General features: G+C 56.9%; 3 protein-coding genes across 3 annotated transcripts; 2 read left to right on the forward strand and 1 right to left on the reverse strand.

The window, feature by feature from the left end:
* Positions 1-5,392: 5,392 nt before the first annotated feature.
* SNRNP70 (small nuclear ribonucleoprotein U1 subunit 70) lies at positions 5,393-13,365 on the reverse strand. Its single transcript, XM_051989794.1, has 10 exons — positions 13,108-13,365; positions 12,178-12,334; positions 11,049-11,111; positions 10,827-10,881; positions 10,646-10,710; positions 10,421-10,483; positions 10,246-10,327; positions 7,189-7,290; positions 7,022-7,109; positions 5,393-6,898 (listed from the first exon to the last, which is right to left on the reverse strand). Exons 2-10 carry the CDS (start codon positions 12,322-12,324, stop codon positions 6,283-6,285), a joined length of 1,281 nt encoding a protein of 426 aa, XP_051845754.1. The 5' UTR covers positions 12,325-12,334; positions 13,108-13,365; the 3' UTR covers positions 5,393-6,282.
* A 5,881-nt stretch (positions 13,366-19,246) lies between these two features.
* KCNA7 (potassium voltage-gated channel subfamily A member 7) lies at positions 19,247-23,362 on the forward strand. The gene is made up of 2 exons (XM_051989806.1): positions 19,247-20,089; positions 21,105-23,362. The coding sequence occupies exons 1-2, from the start codon at positions 19,559-19,561 to the stop codon at positions 21,894-21,896; spliced, it is 1,323 nt and encodes a 440-aa protein (XP_051845766.1). The 5' UTR covers positions 19,247-19,558; the 3' UTR covers positions 21,897-23,362.
* Positions 23,363-25,256: 1,894 nt separating this feature from the next.
* NTF4 (neurotrophin 4) lies at positions 25,257-27,856 on the forward strand. The gene is made up of 4 exons (XM_051989807.1): positions 25,257-25,404; positions 25,638-25,783; positions 26,289-26,417; positions 26,706-27,856. The coding sequence occupies exons 1-4, from the start codon at positions 25,290-25,292 to the stop codon at positions 27,330-27,332; spliced, it is 1,017 nt and encodes a 338-aa protein (XP_051845767.1). The 5' UTR covers positions 25,257-25,289; the 3' UTR covers positions 27,333-27,856.
* The last annotated feature ends 25 nt before the right edge of the window (positions 27,857-27,881 follow it).

Genomic DNA, 27,881 nt, shown 5'->3' on the forward strand with positions numbered 1-27,881 from the left:
AGCAAGAGCAGGCCCCCGAACCTTGGCTCCACGAGTCCTTCCAAGAGCAGAGACCAGGTGGCCATCCTCCAAGGCTCCACGAGCTGTTCCTTTCACCCACAGGCCGCACCCAGAAGCCCGGTCATAGAAACACGCTTTCCCGGTCCAGGGGCTGCTTCCAAGCTGAAAGCCGCTGTTTTCTTACCCCCTAAAAACTCCTTGGCTTCCAGGTGAGTCTCTGGACTCCTCTGGGAAAGGCCCGGGTGAGAAAACCTGCCCACAAATAAGCAAGGCAGCCCCTGGTCATCTCCAAGGCCCAACCTGAGCCTCTCCCCACAGCAGAAGGACCAGAAACCCTGGGAGAGCTCTCACCGCCTGAGTCCAGACTCGGAGGGGATCCTGGCAGGGGGCAGAACCCCCCAGATAGCGGGTGAGACACTAAGACCGGCATCAAGAACCGCTGTTTAAAGACCTGGACCAGACCCCCCAGTGGGCATCATTCCCGTCTGCCGACACCTGTGCCAGCTTGCTGGATGTGAACCAAGACATTCAGTCTGTGTCAGCTGTTTTAACTGTATTTTTTGCTTTGTTTTGTTAGTGATTTGGAGCATTCTTTCATATGGCTTTAAAAAAGTTTTGTGGATAGCTCATCTATATATAAATATATGTATACTTATTATATATCATGTATATAATATAGTATATATATTATATATATATATAATTATCTTACATTAAAAAACCCAATCTGGACAAGAACAAAAAACCAAGAATATCAAGGGAATTAATGGGAGAAAAAAACAGGAAGCTGGCCTAGCCATATCAAACTCAGAACCGTGTTATAAAGCAGCAGTTGGCAAAACCATTTGGTATTAAATATGATTATCTCAATAGATGAGGGAAAAAATCCAACATCCATCCCTATTAAAAAGGAGAGAACATAGGAGAAAATGGACGGTTCCTTAAACGATCAGCAAGCACCATATATGAGAGGGATAAACTAGAAAAATTCTCAGTAAGATCAGGGGTGAAACAAGGTTACCCACTATCACCATTACCATTCAGCATTGTATTAGAAATGTGAGCTTTGGCAATGAGAGAAGGAAAAGAAATTGAAGGACTTAGAGGAGGTAATGAGGAAACAAAATTACCACTTATTGCAGATGGTATGAGGGTCTACTTAAGAGAATCAACTAAAATATTACTAGAAACAATGAACAACTTTAGCAAAGCTGCAGGATACAAAATAAATGCACATAAATCACAGGCATTTCTCTATGTTACTAACAAAGTCTAGCAGCAAGGGATGGGAAGACAAATCCCACCAAGAAAAAGCCAGTTACTATGTGAGCATAAAATGACAAAACACTTTTCCTACTTTGAATAAGTTAGATCTAAACAATTGAAAGAATATAATAATTATATAATAATAATGCTCATAGGTAGTCCGGGATAATATAATAAAAATGACAATTCTAGCTAGTCTACTTATTCAGTGCCATACTGATCAAATTGCCAAGAAATTACTTTATAGAACTAGGGAAAAAAAAATCAAAATTCATCTAGAAGAACAAAAGGTCAAGAATTTCAAGGTAATCACTGAAAAGGAAATGCAATACCCTTTGATCCAGCAGTGTTTCTATTGGGCTTATACCCCAAAGAGATACTAAAAAAGGGAAAGGGACCTGTATGTGCCAAAATGTTTGTAGCAGCCCTGTTTGTAGTGGCTAGAAGCTGGAAAATGAATGGATGCCCATCCATTGGAGAATGGCTGGGTAAATTGTGGTATATGAATGTTATGGAATATTATTGCTCTGTAAGGAATGACCAGCAGGATGAATACAGAGAGGCTTGGAGAGACCTACATCAACTGATGCTAAGTGAGATGAGCAGAACCAGGAGATCATTATACACTTCGACAACGATATTGTATGAGGATGTATTCTGATGGAAGTTGATTTCTATAACAGAGACCTAACTGAGTTTCAATGGATAAATGATGGACAGAAACAGCTACACCCAAAGAAAGAACACTGGGAAACGAATGTGAACTATTTGCATTTTTGTTTTTCTTCCCGGGTTATTTTTTTACCTTCTGAATCCAATTCTCCCTGTGCAACAGGAGAACTGTTCGGTTCTGCAAATATGTATTGTATCTAGGATATACTGCAACATATTTAACATATATAGGACTGCTTGCCATCTAGGGGAGGGGGTGGAGGGAGGGAGGGGAAAAATCGGAACAGAAACGAGTGCATGTTGTAAAAAATTACCCTGGCATGGATTCTGTCAATACAAAGTTATTATTAAATAAAATAAAATTTAAATTTAAAAAAAAAAAAAGAAAGAAAAGGAAATGCAAGTGAAGATGGCGTAGCTGTACCAGATTGAAAACTGTTATTATAGAGCAACGGCCATCAAAACCATTTCACATAGTCTAAGAAATAAGAGTAGTAGATCACTGGAAGAGCTTAGGTTCACAAGACACAGTGGTCAAAAACTATAGTAATCTAGTGTTTGATAAACCAAAGACTCCAGCTTCGGGGGTAAGAACTCACTATTTCACAAAAATTGCTGGGAAAACTGGAAAATACTAACGTTGATAGAAGTGGTTTGATTTATGATGTCTGGGGAGATTGAGGTTGTTACGGCTATTGAGTTGTTTGATTCATTAGGTAATTATTGTGTGGGCACAATAATTAGGCATTTATCAACACCTACCACACTACACCAAAATCAGGTCAAAGTGGGTTCATGATTTAAACATAAAGGACGTTCTATGAGCAAATTAGAAGAACGAGGGATAATTTACATCTCGGCTCTGTGGCGAAGGAAGGAATTTATGGTCAAAGAACTAGAGAAGATTATGAAATGCAAAATGGATAATTTTGATCATTTTAATTAAAAAGTTTTTGTACAAACAAAACCAATGCAGCCAAGATGAGTGGTTCAGACATTTTTTTCATGATTAGAAATGGCCTGAATTTCTTCATCTGAAAACTGTCTTCATATCCTCTGACCATTTATCATATGGGGTGGATCAGGAGAGTAAGTTAGGTACACAAGACACAATAATACACAACTATAAAGTACAGTCAGATAAATCCAAAGACTCCAACCTCTGGGATAAGAACCCACTCTTTTGACAAAAATAGCCGGAAAACTGAAAACAGTTTGGCAGAAACTAAGCATAGACCAACAACTCATACTCTATACCAAGATAAGATCAAAATGGGTTCACAATATAGCTGTGAAGGGTGATACTAAAAGCAAATTAGGAGAGCAAGAGATAGAATTTATATTCAAAGAAGAACTAGGGAACATTACAAAATGCACAAGGGCTAATTTTGATTATGTTAAAATGAAAAGGTTTTACACAAACAAAACCAATGAAGTCAAGGTGAGAAGGGAAGCGGAAAACTGGGGGGGAAAATTTTACATGCAGTGTTTCTGATAAAAGTCATGTGTCTAAAATAGAGAACTGATTCAAATTTATAATACATGTCATTTCTCAAATGACAAATGGTCAAAGAATATTATGAACAATTTCCAGATGAAGAAATTAGAGCCATTTACAATCATATTAAAAAAAAAAAACTCTTAAACCATAATTGTTCAGAGAAATGCAAATTAAGTTAACTCTTGAGGTACCGCTTTATGTCACCTCTCAGGAAGAAAAGATGATAAAATGTTGGAAGAAATGGGGGAAAACTGGGACAGCAATGTTTGTTGGTGCAGTCATGGACTGATCCAACCATTCTGGAAAGCAATTTAGCGCAATGGCCAAAGGGTTCTCAAACTGTACATCCAGCAGTGTTTCTCCCAGATCTGCATCCCAAAGAGATCCTAATGGAGGGAAAGGGACCCACGTGTGCAAAAATGTTGGTGGTGGCCCAGCTGTAGCGTCAAGGAACTGGATACCGAGTGGGTGCCCTCAGCTGGGGAACGGCTGAAGGGGTCACGGTGCTTGAACGGCATTAGCGGTGTAGTATCGTTCTGTAAGAACGACAGACTGATTTCTGACTTACGTGAGCCGAAGCTGAGTGAAGCAAGCGGAACCACACTGTCTGCAGCAAAAGCCAGACCGCGCGATGCTCAACTAGGACGCTCACTCCTCAGCACCCCAGTGATCCCAGGCAGCTCCAACAGACTGGGGATGGAAAATGCCATCAACATCCAGAGAACGATGGAGACTGAATGGGAACCAAAGCACAGGATTTTCACTTTTCTTGTGTGTTTGCCTTTTCTTTCTCGTGGTTTTCCCCCCTTGCACAACATGACAAATACAGAAACGATGAATACGATCGTACAAATACAACCTGTCAGATTGCTTGTTGTCTTGGGAAGTAAGGAAGGGGAGGGAGGAAAAATCTGGAACACAAAATTTACAAAAATCAATGCTGAAAATCTTTACATGTAATTGGAAAAATGAAATGCTACGAAGAAAAAAATAAAAACAAAACGACGCCACTACGTCAATAACATCATAACCACCACTAATCTGGCCGGTTTAGCGGGATTCCAGGGACGAGCACAGAATTAGCTCGCTTTCCTTTGTCCAGGGAAACCTCCAAGAGTGGAGTCAGGTGGAGTCCTCATAACTAGGAGTTTCCTCTAGGGAAGCAGAAGGTGAGCAACCTCAGAAAAGGCAGGGGAGACAAGAGCTGTCAGTCTAGAGGGCTGCCATGCGGCAAGATCATGAGCCGGGCCTGGGTGCCTATGGCCAAATGTGGCCGCCCTACCCCAACAAGAAGAGCCTAAGGCATTGTGCCCTCCAAAGGCCACCAGAGGATTCCCGGCAACAACTTATGCAACAGGTGACAAGTGGGTACCATGTTAGCGGAGGCTTCCAGCTCAGCCCATGACGGAGAAGGAAGGCCCTCCGGCGTCCGAGGTTCCTTTTATAACAGGCGGGCTCGGGGCCTGTACACCCAAGGTCTCCTCCTCACTCCTGGGGATGCCCTGTCTTGACAACCCCCCCTCCTGCCCCCCTCCCGCCCCGACTCTGGCCTCCAACACAAGGCCATGAAAAAGCTGCTCATCTGGCCCCACCTTAACTTGGTTTTTTTTCATGGTCCTTCCCCATGGAGACCAGAACCAAGCACGTTATAACTAGATGCCGGACCCTTAACGAGTCCTCAGGATTCCCCGGCCAGATGGTCCCTCTCCCAGGTAAGCCATCCCCTTCACAGCTGGAAGCCATCTGTTACCAGATGACTCCATTCAGTCACCGCCAAAAACGCCGAGCGAGCACGCCGCAGAACGATGGAAGAACACGCGTGGCCCTGGAGACCAGAGGCCGGGAGGCGGGCAACGCTGGTTCCTCATCGTCCCCTGATGGATCCCTAGGTTTTGTTTACGCTGCTCGTTGCCTGAGGTGGCGTAGGGGACAGAAGGAGAAATTTAGGCAATGTGAAAAACAAAACGTGTCAATAAAATTTTATTTAAAAAAATATTAAACAGCACAAGGCCACATACAGATCCCGAGGGATCACACAGGAGACCTTCCATGTTGACATCAAACTACTGGAGACTGTTGCATGAGGTCTGCCAGAAACCACTTCTAGCACTGGAATTCTACCACCCTCCTTGCCCCCAGGACACATCGCATGACAAACCCTTCTGCTTTCCTACCTAACACCCAGGCCACATCAATAGCATCCCCTTGACTTGCCAGTCTATCTAAAAACAAAAAAACCTAAAAAACCTAGAAAAGCCAACAACTACAGAAAGCCGGCGGGCCCACCCTGCTCTGGACGGAGCCCAGCGGGCACCGGGCGGGACGCTTCCTTTCCCAACTGCTCAGCGACAATCCCTTTAATCTAAACCAGAACCATCGTCTTGGCCAACTTGGCCCCCTCCCCCATCCCCTTCCCCAAACTCCTTTTCACATGAATCGTGCCCGAGAAGCTAAGTCGCCGCCGTGGTGCGCGGGAGGGCACCGTGTGGCGGGGACAGGCACCGGGAGCTCTAAGGTCAGGGCCTCGCCTAAACCCCCCCAACCTTAGCAGCCCCAACGCCAGCCCGGCGACTCGACCCAGACTCTCCGCGCAGACTCCCGGCTGAGGTCTCCGAGTCAAAGTCCAGGCTTGCGCCCAAGGGTCAGCGGGGGGAAAGGGCTCCCCCAAATTACCACCCAAGCAACCTCCGCAGGAAATCCATTTTATTGAATAATCAGAAGGGTCTGGACAGAGGACGCCTTGGCGGGGGGACAGGGGCAGACACATTCACGTGATTGGGAGAAGAAGGGGTGGTGGTCTTTTATCGGTGGGGGGAGGGGTGGCGCTCGCCGCTCTCTCTCGCTCACTCTGGCGCCGGCTCCATCAGGTAGCCGTTCTCAGGAGCCAGATAGCCTTCTCCAGCATCGGCCTCCATATAGAGGTCCCGCCCGTCAGCCCCGAGCCCTTCGAGCCCGTTGTCCTGACCGCCACCACCGCCGCCTCCGCCCCCACTACGGGGGGCCTCGTCCCGCCTTTCACCCCGATCCCCTCGCTTGTGCTCACGATCTCTATCCCGGTCCCGCCGCCGCTCCCTCTCCCCCCGGTGGCTACGGCGTCGGTCCCGGTCCCGGTCCCGGCCCTTCTCCTCAGGGGCATCAGGTCCATCAGGGCCGGGCTCCCCAAGAGGGCCGTCGTCTGGGGGTGCGTCCCCCGCCTCTGGAGGCTCGGGGCCCTCGCCACCCCGAGGCTCCTCTTTGCGCTCCCGCTCTCGGCGAGCCCGCTCTCTGCTGCGGCTACTGCGGCGCTTCCGCTCGCGGTCCTTGTCCTTACTTCTCTCCCGCGAGCGCCTCCTCTCCTCCTTCTCCCGGCTTCTGGAGCGCCGTCGCCGATCCCGGGACCTCGAACGCCGACGGTCCCGCTCCTTGTCTCGCTCTCGGCTCCGCTCACGGCGCTCCCGCTCGCGTTCCCTGTCCCGGTCCCTTGGAGGACACGGCCAAGAGAGAGAAAGCAGAAAGGATCCTAAGAACAGGCGCTCCTCCCCGGGGGGCACCACGCCGACCCCTGCCGGCTCACCCGGGCACAGGTCAGGGTCCTCGGCTCACCTCTCATCGTAACGCGAAGTGTCGTCGCGGCCGGAGTGCCGGATGTTGACATCGGCCCCCCCTCGCCGGGTGCCCCCGAGGCCGCCACCTGAGGAGAGACGTGAGGGTCAGCGCGTGGCCGCGGGCGAGGAGGGGAGGAGAGGATGGACCCGGGACCCAGCGCTCACCCAGCCTGCGGGGCCTCCAGCCCTTCACCGTGCGGCCCCTTTCCACGTCCACCAGCACCCGCCTGCCGTCGATCTTCTTGCCGTCTGCATGCTTGTAAGCCGCTGTAACAGAGGGGGCAGAGACGACCCCCGGGGTGGGGGGAGGCTCCAGTCAGCGCCCGGCCCGGGACCCACCATCCCTTCTGACCCCCCCAAGACGCGCAGGCACACGCCCCCGCCCCCGCACACACACACACCCACCAGCGAGCCAGGCACCTCGGCAGCCGGCCACCTCCGCCCGCTCCCCCCACCCCCGCCCCCACGCGGAGGGGCCTGCTCCTTCGGACCCCTGCTCCTGCCCGTGCCCAATTGGGCCCGGACGCCTACCACCTCCCCCCTCTGCCCAGCCCCACGATGGAGCAGCCCCCTCCGGGCCCCGCCAAGGAACGCCGCTGCAAAGGAAAAAGGTTAATCGAGTGCTGGTCTCTCCAGGGGAAGGGGCCGAGGGCACCCCCGGGCCAGCCCGGACATGCACCCTGCGGCAGGCAGCGAGGGCGGGCGCCCAGCCCGGCACCACCCTTCCTCTTCCCCCGGTCTCAGGGCTCGGTCTGCCGGGAGGACAGACCAGAAACGACAGCGAGAAGAGGAAGGGGGTCCAGAGCATGGGGAGGCAGCTGGGGCCCTCTGGGACCTGAGGGGCCCCAGTTTGGGCCCCTCACAGATGGGACAGGGAGGGCGAGACGTGCGATGGCTGCGACTCCACCCGGCCTTACCTGGCGGCCCTCAAGCCTCTCAACAAGCCCCCCTCCCCGGCGCGAAGCCGGGTTTTGGGCTCCTGGACCTCACCGCTCCCCTCCGAGTGGGCATCTGCTGCCGCGAGGGGCACGGGGCAAGGGCAGCTCCGGGGCGCCCCGTCCTGGTCCCTCCCTGACCAGCCACCCGCCCCCCCCACTAGCTTCCCCACCCCCCACCCCCCACCCCCAAAAATAACAACAGAGGAAGAGAAAAGGTGCAATTTACCAATGCCGGCTTTGCGAGTGTCCGACCAAACCGAGCGGGATGGGGGGGGCTCGGTCCTCCTGAGGGGCCTGGCGAGGAGGAGGCTTCCCGGGGGGGGGACACAGGGCAGCTTACCTGGAGCCCCCATGCTTACCTGCACCCTTAGCGCGCGCGTGGCCCCCCCTTGCCACCCCCCACCCCCCGGGGCAGCTAGGCTACAGGGCGGAGTGGGGGGGCAGAAAAGCAGTCTCAGCTACGAGGATGCCAAGCAGGCCTCAGCCCCGGAGACGGGGGAGGCGGGGACGCCCCGAGCCCGACTGGCTGGAGGGCGGAGCGCAAGGCCTGGAGACCGGGCTCCCCAAAATTGCCAAGCCCCATCTCTACCCCCAAAGTCACAACAAGACCAGGCACCCTGTCTCTTACACACCTAAGAGCACTCAGGTCCCCCCAAACCAGGGTGCGAGGAAGGGGGAGGGGGGAAGAGATTCCGGGGCAGAGGAACCAGCCGGAGCATCGAGGCTCCCGGGCTCGGGGAAACAAAGGGACACGTGGCCCCGGCCCCCAAGTAGGGAGTCAGGAGCAGCTCAGGACACCCTCTCCTTCAAAGCCCCAAGGACCCAAGCCTAGCTCAGCGCACAAGAACCCAGAAAAGCCCAGACCAGGGGAGACAGCGAAAAGAAAGTGGGATGTGTGGCTGCCGTTGGCTCAGAGCTCTCTCTCTCTCTCTCTCTCTCTGACTGCACAAGGGGACGGGACCTGAACTGAGGTCCCAACAACAGACCTCTGGCCTCCCCCCAATTCCGTGCAGGGGCAGAACACTAAGTACCCAAGGCCCTGGGCCCGGGATGGAATGGACCCCGAAGAAGCCACTATTCCCATGCCCCTGCTCTTCCTGGGTGGGGAGGGGGCAGCAGCCTGCCTTGCTCCCAGACATCCATTCCCACCACCCCTGAAAAGAGCATCTCTGGACCCTGCGGGGTAGGCGCGGGCCCAGCCCCGAGCAGGAGAGAGGCCTGGAAACGCTGCCCTGGCTCACCCTGCCTCCTGACCTCCAGAGAGGCCGGGCAGGAACCTGTAGAGGACGAAAGAGGGAGGGGAAGGCTGAGAAGGCCCTTCCCCCAAGGCCCTTCCATGGGAAGTCTGCCTTTTCCCCGCCCCCCCCTCCTCCAGCCTCCTCTGCCCCTGCCCAGCAATCGGGCACCTGGAGGCCAGGGGGAGGGGGGAGTGGGGCCAGGAGTTCGGGGGGGCTGGGGAATGGGGTCAGAGGAGGGGGCCAGGGAGGGGGCCTTTCTGCTCCTAAGCTGCCTGGCTAAGCTAGGCTCGTGTGCTGTGGCGAGTGATCTTACCCATGATACAAACCCTTATACCAACCATAAAATGAGATGTTGTAAGGGGAGCGTTAGCATCAGCTGCAAGCCAGCTGCGTGGTGGCTGCAGTGACAATAATAAGAACATACAATTAATACGCCGGCCCCTCCACACGCCACACCCCCCTCACCGCCACCCCCACCCGGCTCTCACTTTGCACAGGACAAATCTCCCTTTGGGGGCTTTTAAACCACGTCAGGCCGAAATCGAGGAGACACAGACAAAAACCACAGACACGGCCACTGAGCATGGCCCCCGCCCACCCGAGGCATCCCTGCCGGGGGTCAGGGGAGGGGGTGGGAAGGAGAGAGAGGAAGGGAGGGGAGGGGGGCACGACCGAGGGCTCCCCACCAAGGCCAGGGGGAGATGAGGCAGAGAAGGCGAGGCGGGCCGGGGATCCGAGCCCAGCCCCCGAAGCCCCTTCAGCCTCCCGGCCGGGCCCCCTCCCCTCCCCTCCCCTCCGGCCTTCGCCCAGCCCCGCCGCCGGGCTACCTCCGATCCCCCTGAGAGTCAACGTGTGGCACTTACCTCTCCCGGCCCCCCGGGCGCACACACACACACGTTGAGGGGAGTTTTGGTTTTTTAAAAATATATATAAAAAAAGATATATAAGAGACAGAGGAAAAATAAGGAATGAGTGTTGATGTGAGGAAGTGAGGGGGGTACGAAGGGCAGGGACGGGAGGGAAATGCCGAGGAGGGAGACACTCACAGTGCATGTCCCGTTCGTGCTCGTACTCGATGAAGGCGTAGCCCCGGGGCTTCCCCGACCGCTTGCTGTAGACCATGTGGATCTGAACATAGGCAGGGACACGTGCGTGAGCCCCCTCTGCGAGGGGTCGGGGGCAGCCCCACAAACGTCCCGGGCCCCGCTAGAAGAGACTCACCCTCTTGATGGGTCCATACACCTCAAACTCTCTCCGCAGTTTTGATTCTGTCGTGTCGTAGTTCTGCAAAAGGCGGAAAGTTGCGGCTCACCTCCGGGGCCTTCCCCAGGCCCCCCGGCCCCTAGAGGAGCCCCACTCAGCGCTCCAAGACTGCAGGGCCCGGCCGCCCTGGTCCTCGGGGCCCTGCCCTCCCACCACTGCCAGCAAGCCCAAGGTCACACTCACCACTCGGGCCACAAACAGAGTTTTGAAAGCGTCGCCCTGAGCGTTGGGGTCATTGTGAGGGTCCCCTGCGAGGAAGAAAACAGAGTCAGGGCCCAGAGGGAGAAGCTTCCACAGGGCCTGAGGACCCCCACCTGATGGGACGGGGGGGAGGGGGGAAGGAGCCCAGTCCCCAGAGACATACACATTTTCAGCTCTGTCTCCACCTCTTGCTGTCGCCGCTCTATCTTCTCCCGCCTCTATGGGAAGGGAAAGAGAAGCAGACATGGAGGAGGGAAGCCCGCAGCTCCCTCCATCATCCATCCTGAGCCTCCCTGAGCCCCTTTCCCTCCGTGGACCCCAGAACCCCGGGGGAAGAGCCCATATTGCCCTCTTTCCTCCACCCCAGGGGCAAACAGTCACATACCTTTCTTTCCATCCGCTCCTCCCTCGTCTCTGCTCGGGTCGGAGGAGGGGCATCACGGGGGTCCTGAGGACAAGAGGAGGAGTCAGAGGGAGCAGGACTAAAGGAGATCAAAGCCCAAAAGGCTTCCAGAGGGAAGCCCCACTCGCTGGTCTTGAGGCCGACAGCCCTCTTCACCCCCCAGTACACTAAGGCTCCTGGCAGCTGCAACCACCCAGTGCGCTGACCCCGCCTCGGAGCTAGGTCTGGAGTCCAGAAGACTCCAACTCCAGTCCGGTGTCAAATGCTGGCTCTACGATCCTGGGCAAGTCACTCAAGCTGTTCCTGCCCCGTTTCTTCATCTGAAAAACGTACAGGTATCAAGACCCCCATCCTCCCTGGGTGCCGAACAAAGGAGGTCAACAGAGGATGCCTCCCACAACGACCCCTGCCTCAGGAGGGCTCCACCAAACACCCTCTGGGGATCTTCCTCCGGGGAGCCCCCAGATGCCAGAGCTCAGACCCTGCTCTATGAGCACCAACGAGGGGCTCCCTGCTGCCGCGAGGGAGTCCTTCACGTGCCTGAGTCCTTCTCCAAGAGCACCAACTCAGTGAGCCTTTTTGGAGACCTTCCTAAAAGGGCTCCAGACTGACCCTAATCAGCTGCCCAAGTGGCCGCTGCCTGAGCACCAAGCCCCTGTACAGATGTTCCTCTAGTGCTAGCCAGCCCCACCCCCTCCTATCGCATGCCCCAGAAAGCCACTTCTTGCTCTCAGCCGGGTACTCCAGCTTTTTCAGTTCCGGATTCTGTGACCTAAGAGGTCCGTTACCTCCTAACTCTGTCACTGTAAACGTGGTTAGCAAGGTCCCTGCGGATCTACCAAGTCATTTACTGAGGTAGATCCCGGGTCTGAGCCCCCTCCAAGCTCCAACAGAACCCTTCTCGACTCCCTCTGGGGGCTGCACACATGCACGCCCCTCTTGCCATCCTTTCACAATAACAATATCCTCCTCGAAGGCTTTCCTGAAATCTAGGTGAACCCCACGCTCGGGGGGGGGGGGGGGGGTTGCTGGAGCAGCGAAAGTCAGTGTCCTCAGCGCCCCTCCAGACATCACTAGCTGCGGCGGCCGCTGAGGGGAGGGGGTCACTCACCTCAAACTCCCGGATGTAGGGGGCGATGCCGCAGTAGGGCTGATTGTGGTGCTTCTCATGGGGCAGCTTCTCCAGGGGAGGTAGGTAGGGAATCGGGTCTCGAGGAGCAAAGAGGGCCAAAAGGTTGGGAGGCAGGAACTGCGTCATGATGCCGGGTCTACAGGGGTCGGAGGTACAGAGGAGGGGAAGACAGTTAGGGCCCTGCCTGGGAGGACCCTCCCTCCCCACAATGCTGGGGCTTTCCAGGGGGCTTCAAGAGTGGGGGGCCCTCTGGGGAGCCCCGGAAGCTATCACCCACACTCAGGGTGAAAGGGGGGTGGGAGCTGTGGGCAGTGTAGGGGTAGCTCCTCACCAGTGTCCAGCTCCTGCGGGAGCCTCTGGAAAATGGAGGAGGGGGGACCGGGGAGGCAGCAGGGAGTTACAGATAAAGGGGTCCTAGCAAGTGCAAAGAGCTTTGGGTAAAAGGGAGAAGTCTGCCTAGAGCGCCGGGAATTGACTGTGGGAAAGGGCTGACAGTCACAGGGACTCGTGGGAAACGGGGGTCTTGGCAGAAATAGGAGGTAAGGGTATGGGGGAGGTGCTCCAATGGGCGCAAAGCATTGTGGGTAAAGGAGGGGGTCTTGGAGGTACAGGGAGTTAGGGGTAACAGGAAAGGGTCTCAGAAGGCCCGTAGGGCATTGTGGGTAAAGGGGAGGAGGTGTTGTCCTGGCGAACGCGGGGAGGTGTGGATAGCGAGAGGGGTCCCGGAGGACGCAGGGACTTATGGGTAAAGAGGGGGTACAGGCGGACGCAGAGATGTGGGTAGAGGGGGAGGGGGTCCCCGGCAGGCGCAAAGACTTATGGGTGGTGGGGGGGGAGTACCGGCGGGCGCAGGGAGTTGTGGGTAGTCAGCGGGGTCCCGGCCGGGCCCTGCGGGCCTTTAGCACTTACCGGCCGCGCGGCGGCGGCGGCGGCCCCCTCGGCCGGGCGGAGTTCCCGGGGCGGGCGGCGGCAGCAGGAGAGGCAGCGGCGGCGGCTCGTCGTCGTCCTCCTGGAGTTCGGGGGCCTGGTGGCGCGCCGGGGCCAAGGCCGGGGGCGGCGGCGGGGCCGGCGTCGCTGGCGGCTCCGGGGCGCTCGCTCCGTCACTCAGTCACTCCGTCCGTCCGACTGGTCTCGGCTCACACAGGCGCCCGCGCGGCCAGGCGGCGAGGGACGCACCGACCGAGGGAGGCGGCTCTCGCGAGAGCTCGGCGCGAGCGCGGGCCGACGGGAGGTGGGGCCAAAGCGAGATCCTTGCGCCCCCCCTTACGAACCACTGCGCACGCGCAGACCCGAGCAGCGGGGAGGGCGGCTCGGGAAGAACCCACTGCGCACGCGCCAACCGCCCTCCGCTCACCCTTTTCCTTCCCGGTCCTCGCCAACGTTGTCAACGCGCATGCGCCTGTTGCTTTCTCCTTCCCCCTCTTTCGCATTTGATCAACCGCCGCCTTCCGCGAGCTGGACTATTTACACCTTACCTCCTATCCAAAAGTGTCCTTCCGCCAAGAAAAGAGTTCGCCATGTGACATGCGCCTCCATTACAGTCTAGCCTCACTTTATAGAAAGAACGATTCTGGCGTCACGTGAACCAGAGGGCGGATCACGAGATCCTTCCCGGAATGGTGAAAGAAACCGCGCAGCCGGTGATACCACAAGGGCGCCCTCCCCCGGAGCTTTCCGGAGTTCGTACTCTTTTTCAGCCATGATAGCTCTGAGCCCCCAGTCTGAACCCTTCTGGGGGGCCCGGGAAGCCGGGCTGCTCTGGCCTCGGCCTCCTTTACTTGTAGCTCCGGGGAGCGGCTGGGCCCCGCCAGAGAATGTCTCTGCGTGTAGCCCGGGGGTAACGGGCGCCGGAGCCGAGTCCCCCGGTCCGTGGGGGGTTCCCGCCCGTGTCCCCGATAATCCAGTATCCGCCCAGCCAGCTCGGGGCTCGCGCCTTCCCTTATCCAAGGTCCTGAGGGCGCAGAGACCCGGAGTCTGCTTTGAGCCCCTTTAAGTGAACCCCCCCCCCCCGGACGAGGGGACAGAGACACTTGGGAGCTCTCCTTTTTGTTTTATTTTCACCGCGATGTTTATTTCAAAGTTAGAGCCAGCGCGAACTTAGGAACGTCCCCCCAACCGCCTCGGCCCGGCTCCGTCCCGCCTCGGGCTCCGGGAGGCGTGAGCTCACTCTTGGCAGGGTCTGACACGGAGCTCTTGTCCACATATGGTGCCTTCTCTGCCTTCGGCCCAAGGGAAGCACAAACAGCGAGCGAGCCTGTGATGGGGGGACCCCAAAGCCCAGCCCGTTAGGATTCACGTCTTGGGTTGGGTTGGGAAGGACTAATAACATCTAGTAGCGACATATTGTAACATTGGCAAAGCGCTTCACGGGACAACTCGTGCGATCCCAACCCTCCTGTGAGTAAGGGGCTTCGGTCCCGGTTTTACAAACGAGGAAACTGAGGCACGGGGACATTAGATGGTGTCAGTCAATATTTATCGGGGCTTCTTCTGTGCCAGTTGTGCTGGTTCAGTCATTTTTCAGTCGTGTCCATTTCTTCATTTGGGGTTTTCTAGACTGGTTTGCCATTTTCTGCTCAGGAAACTGAGCCACAGGGTTAAGAGACTTGCTTAAGGTCACACTTTGGGGCCAGATTTGAACTCAGGAAGATGAGCAGGCACTAGCAGTCAATCACCTCGCCACCTATCTGCCCCTACACACTGTGCTAAAAGCCAGAGAAAGAAAAAAAATCCCTGCTCTCGGAGACCTCACATCTAAAAGGGGAGGTAACAAGCAGACAATTACATAGGAACAGTCTATATACAATGTAAATTAGAGATGGTAAACAAGAGGGAACAGGAAAGGCTTCTTATAGCAGTCAAGAAACCTGGGAGGCAAAGAGGAAGAGGAGAGCCGATGAAAGTGCCTGAAGTGGGGAGAATGGGGGGAGGAAGTGTCTTAGAGCCTGTAGGAGGATGTTACTGGATTAAATGCTGGAGGTGAATGGGTGATATAAGTTAGGAGACTGGGGGGCTATTTCTGAAAGGTTCTCAACACTAACCAGATTGCATATTCAATCCTAAAGTAGCAGCAAACATAATTTCTGCGGCAGGCAGGTGATGGGAGCAGACCTATGCTTTTCGGGACTGGAGCGGGGAGAGATTTGAAGCCGAAAGATGAACCAGCAGGCCATTGGAAGGGTCTGGTAATAAAATATGAATGGCAACCGTTTTGGTGTTGGCAAAGAATGGGGGCCGCCCATCTATGGGGAAATGAACAGCAAGGTAGTCTATATGATAGTGATGGAGTGCTATTGTGCTGTAATAAGTGATGAGCAGGATGCTCGAAGGAAAACACGTGGAAGGACTTACATGAACTGATGCAAAGTGAGCTGCAGAACCAGGAAAACGACGTACACGGTAACAAGAATATTATATGAGGTATTGTATTGTATAGTGTATTATATGACGTATTGTATGATGTATAATATCATATAGTTATGAATACTTAGCTATTCTCAGCAATGCAATGATCCAAGGCAATTCTGAATGACTTATGATGAAAAATGCTATCTGCCTCCAGAGAAAAAACTCCTGAGAGTCTGAATGCAGATCCAAGCATACTTTTTCTTTAATTTCTTTTTCTTTTTGTTTTGTTATTTTTCCACAACATGACTTAGAAATATGCTTTGTATGACTGCATATGTATTATCCATATCAAAGTGCTTGTGTTCTCAGTGGGGGGAGGGAGGGAAAGAATATGAAACTCAAAATGTTTTAAATGTTTAAAAATTTACATGTAATCGGGAGCGGGGAATAAAATACTGAATTTTTTTTTTTAGAGTCCAGTTATAAGCATCTAAGGGCCTACCCCACAGTGATGGCAGTGTTAAGTGGGAAGGAGGTATGTACCTCCAAGAGAGGTTGGGAAAGTAATATTAACAGAACAGGGCAACACGTAGGTTATGGGGGGGAGACATCAAGATTAACAAATTGAGGATGATACTGGGATTGGAAGCCTGGGTGACTGGGAAAATGGTGATGCCTGGACAGGGATAGAGAAGTTTGGAAGAGACAAAGGTTGGAAGGATGGGAGATAATGAATTCCACTGTGGTCATGTTGAGTTTAAGGGGCCTCCAGGACTTGGGGTTTGAGATGCCCAATCGGCAGTTCGACGAGGTCAGCAGAGAAGTTAAGACTGAGAATCAACCACATAAAGATGTTAATTGAATCTTTGGGATCTGATGATATTTCCAAGAGAAATAGTATAAAGCAGGAAGAGAAGAGAGTCTGGAGAGAGCCCAGTGGGAGATGAATGGCCATCTCCTGCATGAAGATCCAGCAAAAGAAATTTGAGAAGGAACCATCAGGTTAGAGAACCAGATGGGAGCAGAATCAGGAAGCTGATTGGCAGGATCTGAGATTACAGAGAAATCAAGGAAGATCAGGTTTGAGAAAAGGCCCTTTTTTTGGACATGGTGGGCAGCCAAACTGTCCAGCTGAGAAGGAGGAGAGCTTCTGCTTTGATTTTCGGTTCAAAGGCCCCCTAGGAGGACCTGTGACCTCTTGAGGCTGCCCATCCTACTTCTGCATGGCATGGTTTTCTGATATTATCTAAATCAGTCTCTTTGGAATTTCTACCCATCATTCCTTGTTTCTGTCCTCAAGGACCAATTCCAGTCCTTCTCGGACAAAAGAGACCATATTTGAAGGGTGATTCAAATAACTTCTAGGTTCAATAATATCCTGATTTACTTTGACCAGTGCTTATATTGGACTCAAAATATACCAACTGAAATCCCTGGTTATGCTCTTCTGTACCTTCTCCATCCTATCCATATCTTTGTTAAAGAATAGTACCCAGAACTGAGCACAGTATTCCAGAGGAGGTCTGACAAGGGTCAAGGACAGTGGGACGGTCAGCTTCCTAGTCCTGAAATCAGCAGCTCTCTTCCAGAAGCCCAAGATCAGTGAGAGCTTTTATCACTGCCCTTTCACCCTTTTCCCATCACAATGGCAGTCCCCTCCCCCTCCCCCCCAAAAACTTTTCCAGGACAACTACTGTTTAAACATGTCAGCTCCATGCTATACTTATGAAGAGAGGCACAAAGAAAACCAGACAAGGACACAGAGAATGACACACTCGGTAAGCATTACATCTACTGACTCAAGGACGAGCAGAAAGAGCTAGGGAGGGTTGCAGGGCCTGAGTCAGGGCCAAAAAGAAACAACCAGAAAAGCCCACGGAGGAACAACCAGTGAGTCCCAAAGAAGATCACACCACATAGAGGTCCAGATTGGAACACACTGACGATCTCAGGGAGGACATGAGAGAGAGAGGTCAGAAAGCTTGATCCAGAGGGACAGAGACACAGTCCCAGAAAAAAAAAAAAAAACCCAGACTTAGACACATATAGCCCCAAAAAGGAACACAGGGATAGACACAGAGAAGGATAGGAAGGCTACGCTAGAGAAAGCTACAGGGACAGTCCTAGGGAAGGATAGGCAATAAGATAGACAGGGAAGGAAGGAAGAAAGGAAGGAAGGGAAGGAGGGAGGGAAGGTAGGAAGGGATGCAGGAAAGGAAGGAGGAAAACCCAGAGAAATGTCTGTCAGTTGAGATTATATAAATTATGTACATCAACAACAGATGTAGGCTGCACCATAGTGCGATTTCTTCCCTCTCCCGTATAGCCACTGGGGAGAAGATGAAGAGGCAATCCACAACTGGAGCTTGTCAACCGATGAGCAATGAAAGGCTCAGGAGCCAAAAAATTCAAGAATAGACAGGTAGTTGTGAACTGGTCAACTGTAAAGTCGAGATTTTGAAGGAAGGAAAACTAGCTCAGAGCAAGAGGGATGGAGCTGGGAGAGAGGCTGGAAGGGACTCGAGATTTTTGTCGGAGGTCGGGAAGAGATGAGAGATGTGTTCAGCAGCAATATTGAAATGAATGGCTCAGAATTTGGTGTCTTCCCCTTATCAGTCAGTCCACTAGCATTTAAGCACCTGCTCTGCGCCGGGACCTGTGCTATGTGCTGGAGCGCCAAAGACAGATCTCTGCTCTCCAAGTGCTAACAATCTAATAAATAGCAGCTTGTAAACTGGGAACAAGCAAGATGGAGATGGGATGAATTGGGAGTGGTCTCATAGGGAAGGCACTAAGAATAGGGAGGTCAGGGAAAGGCCTTCTGTGCAAGCTGGTATTTATTTGAGACTTAAGGGATGTCAGGGAAGCCAGGAGGCAGAAAGTAGAAGGGATCGCGCTTCAGGCAGGGGGAACGGACCTAGATAATACCAGAGTGGGAGACGGCCAGGATGACTGGATCATCCTAGACCGAGAGGGCTGAAAGGAGCTGAGGAATAGAGGAGGAAGGGGGAGGAAGCAGAGAACTGGACGGAGAAATGGCAGAGGGGGCAGAGAACCAGACGGAGAAATGGCAGAGAGAACTAGCAGGGGACTGAAGAGGTCAGAGGGAGTCAAGGGGACAAGGGCTGGGCAGAGAGAAAAAGAAGGGGATGCTAAGGAATAAGAAGCCTGAAAGAGGGGGAAAGATGTAGGTCTAAAGTGAAGGAAAGGTGGCTAACAGAGGTGTGCCGCTGGAGAAAAGCCTTCAAATCCCACCCAGCAGGTGGGGGTTTGCTGGACATGGAGCCCAGAACGGGAGAGACCCGGAGAAGTCACAGCCCAAACCACGGTGACAGACAGATCCCCAAGAGGGAGCGACAGACAGACCCAGAAAAAAGAGTTTGGGAGTGACAGACATACCCAGGGAGAAAATGACCCTTTCGAGTGACAAAATGAGAGACCCAGAAAGCCAGGGACCGACATGGGGGCGCTTCAAAAGGAGGCAGAGACAGACCCTCCCGGAAGGGAACCGGGATGGGGGAGAGACAGAAAGACCCAAGATGCACCCGGTCGTTAGGGGACAGAGAAGCGGGGAGCGCCGGCAAGGTCCGGAGAAAACGAGCCTTACAGACCCACTCCGGGGCACACAGAGCCAGAGAGACAGATGGTGCTTGGGAGTGACAGCGGCCCTGAAGGGCCGGCCTGAGAGACAGCCGGGGAGGGGACCGTGAAGGGAGGGCGACATTCGGCCCTGGACAGAGGCGCAGAGGTGGGCGAGCCGAGACTGGCCCCGCCGGCGGCCGGCGGAGGGGGCGGAGGAAGGGCCCTCGGGCCCACGACCGGTCCCCCCCTCCCAGCAGAGGGCGCCCCGGGTCGCCCCCAGCCCCCGGCCAGCTGCCCCCACCCCTCGGGCCGCGGGGCCTGCCGTGTCTATTTATACCGGCGCGGGGAATCGGACACCGGGCTGGCTGGCTGCGGCGTCGGTGCCCGTCCTCTGCGCGCTCCCCGGCTGGGCGGCCAGCCCTCGGGGGCCATGGAGGCCGACCCGTGCGGCTGCTGCGAGCGGCTGGTGCTGAACGTGGCGGGGCTGCGCTTCGAGACGCGCGCTCGGACCCTGGGGCGCTACCCGGACACGCTGCTGGGCGACCCGGGCCGCCGGCGCGCCTTCTACGACCCGACCCGCGGCGAGTTCTTCCTGGACCGCCACCGGCCCAGCTTCGACGCCATCCTGCACTACTACCAGTCGGGCGGGCGGCTGCGGCGGCCGGCGCACGTCCCCCTGGACGTCTTCCTGGACGAGGTGGCCTTCTACGAGCTGGGCGCCGACGCGCTCGCCAAGCTCCGCGAGGACGAGGGCTTCGCGGCCGAGCCCGAGCGCCTGCTGCCCCGGCGGCCCTTCGCCCGCCAGCTCTGGCTGCTCTTCGAGTTCCCCGAGAGCTCGGCCGCAGCCCGCATCGTGGCCGTGGTCTCCGTGCTCGTCATCCTGGTGTCCATCGTGGTGTTCTGCCTGGAGACCCTCCCCGACTTCCGAGACGAGCGCGACAGCCAGCCCGGGGGCGTCCCGGTGAGCTGGGACCCGAGGTCGGGGCCGGGGGCCGCGGGGAAGGTCCGAGGGCGGGGCCGGAGCCAGGGGAGGGGATCGGAGGTCGGCCCGGGGCTGCGGGAGGAGCCGGAGCGGAAAGGACCGAGAGGGCTGAAGGAGCTGGGGAATAAGAGCAGGAAGGGGGAGGGAGCAGAGAACCCGCCCGAGAAATGGCAGAGGGAGCTGGCCGGGGACTGAAGAGGTCAGAGGGGGTCAAGGGGGTGAGGGCTGAGAAAAGGCAGGGGGCCAAGGGCCAGAAAAGGGGGGGGGCAGAGAGGACTGAGAGAAGGCAGAAGTGGGGAGAAAGGTAACTAGTGAAGAAGAGGAGGTGGGGGAGCAGAGAATCAGGGGGGATCAAAGGGTAAGAGATCAGATCAGGCTGGAAAATGTGGGCGGCAGGGGACAAAGGGTGGGGAAGAGGGGGCCAGAGCGGAGAAACTGGGTGGGGAGGGTGGAGGGGAGTGAGGGGGGAGAAGGGGCTTGGAAAAAATCAAAGGGAGCCAGGGCCAGAGGGTGAGGCGTTGGAGGGCTCCGTGTAAGACAGATCAGACAGCTAGGATGGGCCTTAATGGGGTCAGGAAGTGGGGGGGAAGGAAATCTCTGCTGCTCCGCTCAGCCAGGGGCTCGGCCAGGGAAGAGGCAGAGACATAGAGACCCAGAGTCCCCATCCTCCGGCTGCCGGTGGGGGTGGGGGAATGCAATGAGCCTGGCTCCTGTGGGGAAGTCCTTGAAACCCCTTGGACTTTTTCCCGATGCAGACTCAGGTCATTTGGGCAGGATCTCTCGGACCTGACGTCCAGACCCAGTCCTCGGGACCTCTGGCATCCTTTCCCCAAGCCTTCACTAACCCAGGGACCTGGGGGGCTGTACCCTTTGTACGCAGGCTGGAGACTTGACCTTGGACTAGTTCTGTAGGCGGCCCCAGAACTCTAATTCACTCCCCTCTTCTGGGGTGGGGGGAGCGGCACCTTCTCGACTAACCCCCTCCCTCCTACAGCTCCCATCAGTTCGGTCCAATGGATCCCAGCCAGTGTCTCCTCCACCACCAAGGGCCCCATTCGATGACCCTTTCTTCCTGGTGGAAACCCTCTGCATCTGCTGGTTCTCCTTCGAGTTCTTGGTGCGTCTGGGTGCCAGCCCGAGCAAGGCGGCCTTCTTCAAGAACGTCATGAACCTTATTGACTTCGTGGCCATCCTGCCCTACTTTGTGGCCCTGGGCACAGAGCTGGCCCGGCAACGGGGCGTGGGTCAGCCCGCCATGTCCCTGGCCATCCTGCGGGTCATCCGCCTGGTCCGAGTGTTCCGCATCTTCAAGCTGTCCCGCCACTCCAAGGGCTTGCAGATCCTAGGCCAGACACTGCGGGCGTCCATGCGGGAGCTGGGCCTGCTCATTTTCTTCCTCTTCATCGGGGTCGTCCTGTTCTCCAGCGCGGTTTACTTTGCCGAGGTCGACGGGCCCCCCGAATCGGGCTTCACCAGCATCCCTGCCTCCTTCTGGTGGGCTGTGGTGACCATGACAACCGTGGGTTACGGGGACATGGCGCCCACCACCATGGGTGGCAAGATCGTGGGCTCCCTCTGCGCCATTGCCGGCGTCCTCACGATCTCCCTGCCCGTGCCCGTCATCGTCTCCAACTTCAGCTATTTCTACCACCGGGAAACAGAGGGAGAAGACACTGGGAGATACCGACATGTGGCCACCCAGCCCTGCTGCCCTCCGGAGACCCCCGAGGGCAAGGCTAACGGGCTAGTGGGGGGCAGTGGGAAGCACTTGGTCACGGAAGTGTGAGGGGTCCGGTCCAGGGTGGGAAATCCGTGGGGGGGGAAGGAAGTGAAGATACGAGAGTGTTGGGGGGGAGCGTGGGAAGCCCGGCAGGAGCTTGGCGGTCGCCTCGGGCTTGTGGCAGCCAGGCTGGCAGGACCTTCGTGGTGGCCTCTGGATCCCAGAAGTGAACTTCATGAGCTTCACTGAATTCCGGCACCTTGATTGCTGTGACTCGGGATGGAGTCCTGTCGGGAAATGTGAGGATCTGTGGGGTTATGTGAGCGAACCAGGCTGAGTTATATTGAATCCAGTGAACGTTAAGGAGATAGGGATTCGCAGTTGGCAGAGTTTGGATCACGTGCGTGTCTGGGGCTCGTGGTTAAGGGGTCTCTGTGGCGCTTCTGCTCATGTGCCCTGTGTGTCTGAGATCTGTGCTCCCCCTCCCCCCCACTGCATGAGTCTCTGAGGCTTGTGGTTATGTTGGATCTTGTCAGGCTCTGGTTGGCTTTTGGTTGTTGTCCTATATGAGTCTCCCAGGGGCTCCTAGTCATGTTGGGGTGGCTTGGGTTATCGTCCAACTTTAGAACCTAAGGAGGCTTTAAGCATCTCATCTAATTGTATCTCTATACCATCCCACACCCAAAAACCATTCATCCAGCCTCTGCTTGAAGACTTTCAGAGGAGGGAAACTCACTACCTCACAAGGAAGCCCGTTCCACTTTTGGAGAGCTCTCCGGCAATCTTCCCATCACTCCCAGTTCTGCCTTGGGGGCCCAAACAATACAAATCTACTTATTTAAAAGCTTTTCAAATCTTTCAAGAAGACTTCATGTCTTCTCCAAGTCTTCTCTTCTGCATGCGAAACAGTCCTGGTTCCTCTGACTCATCTTGCTGTGCCGTGATCTCGGCTTCTCTCGGTTCCTACGTGTCCTCTTGATACTCTCTTATTGGGACTGACCACAAGACTCCCGCTATGGGGGGAGTGGTGCAGTGGTCAGCTAGCCTATCCCCCCCACCTACCCTTGTCCTGGACCTTGGCCTTATTGATCCAGCCCAAAATTTACTGAACATTGGGGGCTGTCCCCATACACTGCTGACTCGTGTTTCATTGGCAGATTCCAAGACCCACCAAACTTTTTTTTTCCAAAAATGGCAGCGTGGCCAGATCTCCATCCTGCACCTTGCTGAGTTTTTTAACCCAAATGTGGAATTTTAAGCTTATTCTTATTAAGTCCCACCTTATTAGAGCTGACTCAGGGTTCCCAAATATCTTGATTTTGATTCCCAATTGTTCAGTGAGTTAGCTATCTTACCTGATTCTATGTCATCTGGGAATTTAAAAAGCCTCTATTGTATTTATCCACTCATTGGTCAAATAAAACAAAACACAAAACAAGAGAGAGGGATCCCTGAGGCCCTCCCAGAGACACCTTCCAGGGGGACACAGATCCCTTAGTCAGCACTCTTTTTACACAGCTGACCACCAGTGTTCCAATCTCCCTAACCACACTGGCCCGGCCCAGTTCCTCGCCCTCATCCGCAACAAGGACGCAGAAGACTTCCACTTGGCTTGGACCGGGTTGGGTTGAATCACGTTGGTTGGGGGCTTTGTGGAATTTCTGGAGGTCTCAGTGAGTTGTGTGGAGCGGTTAAGTTGTGTTGATAGGAGCCTTTGTACAAAGAGCCCTTTGGGCTGGCTGTGGGGAGGACCTGGTCCTAGGACCGTCTTTGCCAGGGGTGGATCTGTCCTTGGTGGAGCCTCAGTAGTGCTCCCGGCCCCTTCCACCTCCACGGGCTCCCGGCCCCTTCCACCTCCACGGGCTCCCGGCCCCTTCCACCTCCTCGGGCTCCCGGGCCCTTCCACCTCCTCGGGCTCCCGGGCTCTTCCACCTCCTCGGGCTCCCGGGCCCTTCCACCTCCTCGGGCTCCCGGCCCCTTCCACCTCCTCGGGCTCCCGGGCCCTTCCACCTCCTCGGGCTCTCTCTTCTTCGGTCGCACGGCACATAATTCCGTTGTCTGTGGTTGTACAGCCCTGAGGGAGACGACTGTGTATTTCCTGTGCTGCTGCATTTGTGCAAGGTCCCACGTGTCGTGCTGCCTGTCTGGGATGTCTGCGCGGTCTGTCAGTGTGTGGATGACTTTTCTGAATAGGGCTGAATAGGGTCTAGGCCTTTTGGCTTATCGGGCCCCAAACTGCACCCTCCCCTTGTCTACCTTAGTGTCTTCCTGTTCTAGCCCCCTTGCCCCTTCCTCAGCCCCTGAGAAAGTATGATGGGAGAGAGCTTTCTGGCCTTCCAATCTGGCTGTTGGAAACTCCCAAGTGATCCTGAGCATGTCAAGGAGCAATTGGGGGGCGGGGAGAGAGAGAGAGAGAGAGAGAGAGAGAGAGAGAGAGAGAGAGAGAGAGAGAGAGAGAGAGAGAGAGAGGAGAGAGGGACACACGCAGACACAAACACAGATGAGGGGGATGCAGGCAAAGATGCTTTCTTTCCCAAGCTCCCTCCTCCAGGTTCTGGGACAGAACTGTCAGACTAAGATTGGGGTCGGGGTCACAGGGAGGTATTGCCTCGGAGCAAGCAGTCTGGTGGGGGGTGGGGCAGGGCTGGGACGAACCCAGTTCTCCAAATAAACAGCCTTAGTCTCCCCTACCGGGCACTGCCCTTGGCTGAGAAGAGGAAGGGGGACCCAGACTGGGGGGACAGAGAACCACAACCTGGGGACACCCAGCCTGCACCGGTCCTAAATTTAGGGCTGGGATGGCCCCCGGGCCAGGGTGTCCGATGTCTGACACCTAAAAATAGCCCGAGGGGGGAAGGGCGGAGGAGTCCCCGGCGCGGTCTCTCCGGTCTCCTCCCGGATCTGGGTGTCTGCCTCCATCTCTCACCTGTGTGAGCCGGACCTCCCCCTCCCCCCGGACTGCGCGCCCCCTGAGGGCAGGGACTGGCCACCGCGCCCACAGCGGCTCCCCACGCTGGCCCTTAATAAATGCCGGTTGAATGGAACCCGCGGCTCCGTGTGCTGTTTGTGGGCAGGCCCGCTGCCGTCCGTGCGGCTCCCTCCGAGCTGCTCTCTTGCCCTCCCTCTCTTCCCCGCGGAGCGGGGGCCCTCGGGAGGCCGGGACGGGGGCTGGGGCCTGGCCAGGGAAATGGGGCTCCAGTCTCCCCGCTTCTGTCTCCGTCTGGGCCCTTATCTTTCCCGGGGCGCCTGGTTTGTGTCTCCCCGCGGGAAAGGCTCGGAGTGGGGATGGGGGGACGCGCTGCCCCGACTGACACTTCTCTGGCAAGGGAGAGAAGGAAGCCGGGGCCAGGACGCCTGGGTCCAAGAAGGGGGTGGGGAGGCGGGGAGGGAGGCGCTTAGGCCGGAGTCCCCGGCCGCCTAGGTGGACGGGGTGGGTGGGACTGCTGGTCACTCCCCCCGATGGGCGGGGTCAGCCTAGCGCCCGCCCCCTGTCCCGGGAGCGGGCCGCGCCGCGCGGATCCCGGCGCCAGGGAGCAGCGGCCGCCAGAGCCCCGAGCCCAGGCGGGTGTCCCAAGTAAGGTCCGGGCCGAATGTCGGGAAGGGGGGGCGCGGATCTCAGAGTGCGGCCGGCCGTGGGTCCGAGGGGGCGGACCCCGCCGGAGCTTGGGGGTGGGACCCCGCGGGGAAACTGAGGCAGGAGGCCGGCGGGCCGGGCCCAGGCTCGGAGCAGTTCCAGGGCGTCCGCAGGCGGGCGGGGAGGCCGGGACCAGCATCCGCTTTGTTTCTCTGCCCCCCTTTTTCCGTTAGCTGGGTCAGGCCTGCCTGGGTCCCAGAAGGGGCGGGGACTGGGTCCGGACGCCCGGGTCCTCCGGGGAGCGCTGGAAGTGGCCCGCACCCTCTCTCCGCCTTCCTCCCCGACTCCCTGCCCGCCCCCGCCCGGGCGGCAGCTCCAGGTATGTGCAGCTGAAGTCCTGGGCGGGTCCCGGCCTGTCCCAATTCTGAGGGAACATTCCTGGGAGCCGCCTCCGGGACCCAGGAGTCCAGCCCCCGCCCCTTGGGGTCCGGCGTCCGACCCCAGCCCCCGCCCCCTCGGGCCTCAGGCGCCCCTGCCCCCGAGTGACCCGGAGCTCCTTGCCCTCCCCAGCCCCGCCCCCTCAGGGACTTTGGGGTCCCACTTCCCCCAGTCGGTGCCCCTTGGGGACCCAGGCTTCCTGGCCCCCAGCCCCCTCCGCTGTCTGGGAGATGGATGGGCCGTGCGGGACATAATCTTTTCCAGCCCTTGAGCCTCATCCATCAGCCGCCGCCCCTCCCCGACATCTGCTTCCCATCCCGGGCAGGTTCCCGTCACCTGGGAAGGGGCCTGCGCAGAAGGCCCTGTCTGGGGGAGGGGATGCCTGGGTCCTTCGGGAGGACACGAGGGAGAATCGCTCTTAAACTTCCCTCCTTTTTTGTTCCCAGGTGGTCCTGCCCCCCTCCCTCTCCCGGAATGGCCGGGAGGAGGGGGCTCCCGGAGACCCTGATGAGGGACCCTCAGAGCCCCCGAGCCCTCAGCCCAGGGTCCAGGAGGAGGTGGCCCTGAGAAGTCTGGTGAGCCTCGGATCTTCCCCTACCCATCTTTCTCCCTCTTTCCCAGGGTGCTCCGACTGGAGAAAAAGGGGGCTCAGCCCTCAGAGCCCAATGGCTTCCCCTTGCAGAGGGGGGAGTCGGGAGGCCCCCACAGGGGCAGACACTCTCCCAAAGGAGGCCTCCTCTCTGGAGGCCCTTTCCCCAGGAGCCCCTTCCCCTCCTCCCTGGAGCCCCCTTCCCAAGGGAGCCCCTTCCCCTCCTCCCTGGACCTCTAGGCTGCCTCTCTGACCAGCGCCCTCTCTTTCCCAGGTGGCCACAGAGATGCTTCTCCCATCCCTCACGCCCCACGGCTGGCTCTGCCTCTCTCTTCTCTGGGGGCTGTTCTGCGTGGCCCCCCAGGAGCTACCACCGCTGCCCCCATTCCCGGGCCCCGAGTGGGATCTCCTGTCCCCACGGGTGGCCCTGTCCCGGGGGGCCCCCTCCGGGCCCCCGCTCCTCTTTGTCCTGGAAGCCTCCCTGGCGGCAGCCCCCGCCAACCGGAGCCGGCGGGAGGCCGGCGTGGGAGCGGGGGCCGGCCGGCGGGGCGAGCTGGCCGTGTGCGACGCCGTCAGCGGCTGGGTCACGGACCGTCGCACGGCCGTGGACCTTCGAGGCCGCGAGGTGGAGGTCCTGGGGGAGGTGCCGGCGGCAGGAGGGGGGCCCCTGCGGCAGTACTTTTTCGAGACCCGATGCAAAGCGGCGGGGGGGCCTGAAGGCGGGGCCGGTTGCCGTGGGGTGGACCGGAGACACTGGGTGTCCGAATGTAAAGCCAAGCAGTCCTACGTTCGGGCGCTGACCGCAGACGGGCAAGGGCGGGTGGGCTGGAGGTGGATCCGCATCGACACGGCCTGTGTGTGCACCCTGCTCAGCCGGGCCACGGCGGGGGGGCGGGCCTGATCCCGAAGCGGCCGCTGTGTGGCCTTGGGCAAACGCCTTCCCCCCTGCGCAAGCAGAGCCTCTCCTGCCCATGGTCCTTTCGGGGCTGCCCGGGGCTCGCCAACCTCCCGGCGGAGAACTTGTTTTCCTTTCGAATGAGAGCTCCCGGGCCCCACCTGGCACATTGAACAGGGGAAGCCTTGGAAGGGAACGGACTTACGCAAGGGCGCCCTGCTGGATCTGGGAAGTGACCGCCCCGTTAGACTGAAGCATCCTGGGCGCGGCCACCATTTGTGGTCAAGTTCTGGGAGTTGGAGGCCCTCGGCCCACCGGGGACCCAGTCGCCGGACTCAGAGGAGCACAGAGACCCAGGGGTCTCTTCCCACACCAGGGCGGAAGCAGGACCCCTGGTGGGGATGACTGTCAGCCAGCAGGAACCCTGATGCTTGGAGAGGGAGTGAGCCCCCTGACCGTGGAAGTGTTCAAGCATAAGCTGAGCAGCTGGGCAGAGGGAATGGGAACTGGGACAATCTTTAAACTCCCCTGCGTTTGTAAGGGTCTCAGTGGAGG

This window comes from Antechinus flavipes, chromosome 3, assembly GCF_016432865.1.
Source record: "Antechinus flavipes isolate AdamAnt ecotype Samford, QLD, Australia chromosome 3, AdamAnt_v2, whole genome shotgun sequence".
Lineage (NCBI taxonomy): Eukaryota > Metazoa > Chordata > Mammalia > Dasyuromorphia > Dasyuridae > Antechinus > Antechinus flavipes.

Coding starts and splice junctions, on each gene's coding strand:
- NTF4 (XM_051989807.1), top strand. CDS start 25,290: ATGGGCGGGGTCAGCCTAGCGCCCGCCCCCTGTCCCGGGAGCGGGCCG. Junction 25,784..26,288: donor CGCCCGGGCGGCAGCTCCAG/GTATGTGCAGCT, acceptor TTTTGTTCCCAG/GTGGTCCTGCCCCCCTCCCT. Junction 26,418..26,705: donor AGGTGGCCCTGAGAAGTCTG/GTGAGCCTCGGA, acceptor TCTCTTTCCCAG/GTGGCCACAGAGATGCTTCT.
- KCNA7 (XM_051989806.1), top strand. CDS start 19,559: ATGGAGGCCGACCCGTGCGGCTGCTGCGAGCGGCTGGTGCTGAACGTG. Junction 20,090..21,104: donor GCCAGCCCGGGGGCGTCCCG/GTGAGCTGGGAC, acceptor TCCCTCCTACAG/CTCCCATCAGTTCGGTCCAA.
- SNRNP70 (XM_051989794.1), bottom strand. CDS start 12,324: ATGACGCAGTTCCTGCCTCCCAACCTTTTGGCCCTCTTTGCTCCTCGA. Junction 10,882..11,048: donor AGGAGCGGATGGAAAGAAAG/GTATGTGACTGT, acceptor CCCTTCCCATAG/AGGCGGGAGAAGATAGAGCG. Junction 10,328..10,420: donor TGTATGGACCCATCAAGAGG/GTGAGTCTCTTC, acceptor GCCTATGTTCAG/ATCCACATGGTCTACAGCAA.